The following is a 3,939-nucleotide window of genomic DNA, read 5'->3' as shown; positions in this document are numbered from 1 at the left end:
CCGCATGCAGGAACATCCTCGAGCGGTCCAGGGAAAGGTACCGTATGAATCCTCACAAAGTGAAAGAAAAGTACTGTAGTGGAAAGTGAAAGCAGTAATAGTGGTGATGATTAAAACTATGATTAATGGAAAAGCAAGCTCTTTAGAATTAGAAAGTAGTGGATACTGTAAAAAGATGCTCTGCTAGCTGCAATTTTAATTACTTGAAAACTTTACAGTGCGCATGGAAGAGCATGAGAAATCCAAAAGGAGGTCAGAGCTTTCCCCAACTTAAACAATTAATACAATCAATTGGTTTTTGAGATTCAATATGCTTCTCTGCAGTCTCATGCTCCCCATCTGCAATAAAATATACTCTCGCTTCCTCCACCGAACTGACCGAAAACCCTTATCTTTTCCTAACCCATTGTATCTCTCCTCCTATCAAATATTGAATATTATATTTTTTTTAGGTAGCCTTTTGCCCCCCCTCATATTTTACATGTTCAAATACTGATAGCATCATTTTTAGGATTATAAAATTAAACCATATGCTCTTTATATCTATATAAGCATTCCCCTACTTAAGAAGTAGCATTACACTGTATCACTATAGCTAGGTATTGGGTCCTCCATCTTGCTAGTTCAAGTTCAAGTTCAAGGTATAAGAAAACAATATTCTCTCTTTATATTCACTTTCTCTTCCTGAATTTGTCAAATTATCTTTTATCGTTACATTTTCTTGATTTTCTCGTATTACATGCACGAATTCCTGGACCAGTTTCTTGAATTTCTTCGGTGTTTGTCTTTATTACAATGGAGGACAAATTTTAGTTGCCAAACTGACGTTAGCAATGGTTGTCTTGTTTGTTCAGGATCGATCACCGCAGTTTTCTGATACAGAATTAAAGAGGGGTGGTTCTGGCTGTCCCATATTGCACAGAAAGTATAATACAGAGCCAGAGGTTTGTTCCACTTCTGGTTCAACACAACTTACATTGAAAGAACTAATAATATAAAGAGTAAATATTTTCCCCTCTGCTAGCTAGCTGCTTTTGTAATTTAAGCATATCGGTGGCAGCTGGATCTTTATATCTTATTCTCTCCCTTTTGTTGTTGAGCTTCATCCTTTAACTTGCTTTATGTTTTTCTTCATGGTTTTAGGAATAAAAGGGCTTTCTTGTTTCCATTGAAGATTCTTCAAATCAATGGAGAGTTTGGGATGGGATGTTGACTCACAAGTTCTCACAAACTCATCATCATTGTGGAGCAATCAACAACACGATAGCGTGGATCTTGGAGAGGACATCTTCCATCAAATTCAAGAGCTCCAAAAAACTCAAACATCAGCACCACAGCTGAATTCGGGTTCTGAAAGAGTAAGTGGAATAGACAAGAGTTGTTAATAGCAGCTACTTCCTGCTTTAACAGTTTCTGTTCCAGACTAAATGTATTGAATCAATTTATGCTTATGAATTCATATATCATCGCAGCACCAAGAGGTTACAAGGCTGGTTGCAAATACAATGCTGGCAAAATCATCTGGAGCTGGAACAATATGCAATTGGGGAGAATATGCTTCAGCTCAAGAATTGTATTCTTCTTCTTTGATCAGTAAACCTTATTCTGTAACTTGTATGGCAGATTTTAGCATAGGTGGCCAACCAAGAATCAATACCAATGGCTTCCAAAATAGCAAGGCTTGTGTTTCGACGGGCTCTCTTGAGTCGCTTGATTGCTTGCTATCAGCGTCCAATAGCAACACAGACACATCAGTTGAAGATGATGGAATTTCCATGATTTTCTCTGATTGTAGAAACTTGTGGAATCTCGCTCCCAATAGCAGTGCTGCGGTTTCATCCGGGGAGTCAGAGAACAATACTTGCAATCCAAGAAATAAGGAGATGCGTTGCCCAGTAAGTGAGCTTGATGAAACTGTCTCTCATTGTTCTTCAGATCAATACGGAAAGAACAGAGATTGTTCACAAACGAAGCCTGTTTCTACAAAGAGAAGCAATGATCACTGCAGTGAGCTGAAAACGGGTCTAAAGCATCCTCTTTTCGATATTCTCCAAAGTGAGTGTTCTAATCAAGAAGGTGGTTTTAGACTAATTTCAGATAATCCGCCAAAATCAAAGAAACCCAGATCAGATAAGCGTCCAAGCTCATCCAACATCAACTTTCAGCAGCCAAGCTCATCAATTTCTTCTTCTATTGAGGAGCCTGATCCAGAAGCCATTGCACAGATGAAGGAGATGATTTATCGAGCAGCGGCTTTTAGGCCAGTGAATTTAGGCTTGGAAGTTGCGGAGAAGCCTAAGAGGAAGAATGTTAGAATATCAACTGATCCACAAACAGTGGCAGCAAGGCAAAGGAGGGAGAGGATAAGTGACAGAATTAGGGTTCTGCAGAGGTTGGTCCCTGGAGGTAGCAAGATGGACACAGCGTCAATGCTTGATGAGGCTGCAAACTACCTCAAGTTCTTAAGATCACAAGTCAAGGCACTAGAAAACCTAGGCCACAAGCTTGACTCAGTGAATTGTCCACAACCAACAAACATTGCTTTCCCTCCTTTACCGTTCAACCACTCGTTTCCCTTGCAAAATCACTTTCCATTCCCAAACCCTAATCATATTCACCCCTCTCAAGGCTAATACCAAAGAACCCAAAAAAACCCTTGATAATGGATTTTAATCATAGTACTCATCATCGTTATTTCCATCGCCAATGATTAAGAATCCAAAGCACATTTTCTAGCCTAAAAACAAGTACAAAAGCTAACCCAAGATCCTTTGCCAAGTAATCTTAATCATTACATTCCGATAACCCAGAGTCAAAAGCATTCACTAATGATGCTTGCTTAGTTATCAACATGATCACATCCACTTTACAAGAGTGAGAGATCTAGCTCTGCAAAGTCTATCCCTCCTCCTGTTCTTGCTGTTTCCACTAAATTAACGACAGTTGAAGAAACGATGGGTGGAAACAGTAAAAACAAGGATAGGAGTAGCTAGCATTAGTTAATGAAATATTGTCTTTCTTTTGCATTAAAAAAAAGGGGATGGCAATTATAGCACATATGATTAAGATCAAGGGCTAGAAAGTGTGAATCAGTTTAAGATTGTCACTGTAAGATTTGTTTAATGTATTCGATGCACTTAAAAGCTCACTTTTCTCGGAGATCTTTTATGAGGTTTATTTGATGTAGTAATTTGTTAGCTAACCAAGGCAAGAGACATTCTCTTTAGAGATGTGAGCCCCTAGTCAGCAGTCAGTGGTCCTGTCTCCTTGATTCAACCCAAAGCGTGCTCTTGAAAATCTCCCCCAGTCTCATTGCTTAGCACATGTTTATGCTTCTTTTTTGGCAGGTGTAGTTTGCAAGAGTTCCTTTCTGCATTTTAAAACTCTAATTCCTAGAATTATACTCCAGCTAATGATATTCATCATCATGATGGCTTGATGATATAAATTTTGATATGTGGGAGTTGAAAAGTGGTTTTGGATTGGATCATACCTTTTTTTTTTTTTTTTTTTCTTTTTTAATCTTTTTTTCCTTGTGTGTGTGGTCGGGAGATTATATACTATATTTAGACAATATTCGGCTGTGAGAGAGCCTCGATCTCTCCCTTGGTTTTTGTTTTTATTACAAGTTTCTCAACCCAAGTTGACAAATGCTCGAACAATAAAGGTCCCCAGAAAATAACCAATTTTCTTATGCAATGAGAACTCGTATATTTTGTAGGCTTTCACAAGTTGGAAATCTGAATTTTGATATGGTTGTTGAGTTTGTATGGACAGCTACGTCTCTGAATTATTCGAGTGGGATCTTGCTAGCTAGCCAACTGTCGCTACCGGCTCGAATGGCAAGCCAAGTGAGGCGGTGGGGAAACAAACGTAGCTAGCTAGGTGCATCGTCGCTAGATTTGTTACAAGTAGCTACCTAGCTAGGCAACATTCAAT

General features: G+C 38.8%; 1 protein-coding gene across 2 annotated transcripts; it reads left to right on the top strand.

Moving 5' to 3' along the window:
- The first annotated feature begins 354 nt into the window (after nucleotides 1–354).
- Nucleotides 355–3,159, top strand: LOC118042554 (transcription factor bHLH87). Of its 2 annotated transcripts, XM_035050255.2 has the most exons (4): nucleotides 355–641; nucleotides 855–944; nucleotides 1,144–1,358; nucleotides 1,473–3,159. In XM_035050255.2, the coding sequence occupies exons 3-4, from the start codon at nucleotides 1,188–1,190 to the stop codon at nucleotides 2,631–2,633; spliced, it is 1,332 nt and encodes a 443-aa protein (XP_034906146.1). In that variant the 5' UTR covers nucleotides 355–641; nucleotides 855–944; nucleotides 1,144–1,187; the 3' UTR covers nucleotides 2,634–3,159. The 2 variants fall into 2 exon arrangements, with proteins under 2 accessions (XP_034906146.1, XP_034906147.1); XM_035050256.2 differs by lacking the exon at nucleotides 355–641 and having other exon boundaries at nucleotides 671–944.
- The last annotated feature ends 780 nt before the right edge of the window (nucleotides 3,160–3,939 follow it).

The sequence above is a fragment of the Populus alba genome, chromosome 1 (assembly GCF_005239225.2).
Source record: "Populus alba chromosome 1, ASM523922v2, whole genome shotgun sequence".
NCBI lineage: Eukaryota > Viridiplantae > Streptophyta > Magnoliopsida > Malpighiales > Salicaceae > Populus > Populus alba.
The sequence above is the reverse complement of the archived record's forward strand: the minus strand, read 5'-3'. Positions and strand labels throughout refer to the sequence as shown.

Bases quoted from the DNA above. Each gene is read 5' to 3' on its own strand.
- LOC118042554 (XM_035050255.2), top strand. From the start codon at position 1,188: ATGGAGAGTTTGGGATGGGATGTTGACTCACAAGTTCTCACAAACTCA. The intron at 1,359-1,472 runs GTAAGTGGAATA...ATATCATCGCAG, and splicing joins TGAATTCGGGTTCTGAAAGA to CACCAAGAGGTTACAAGGCT.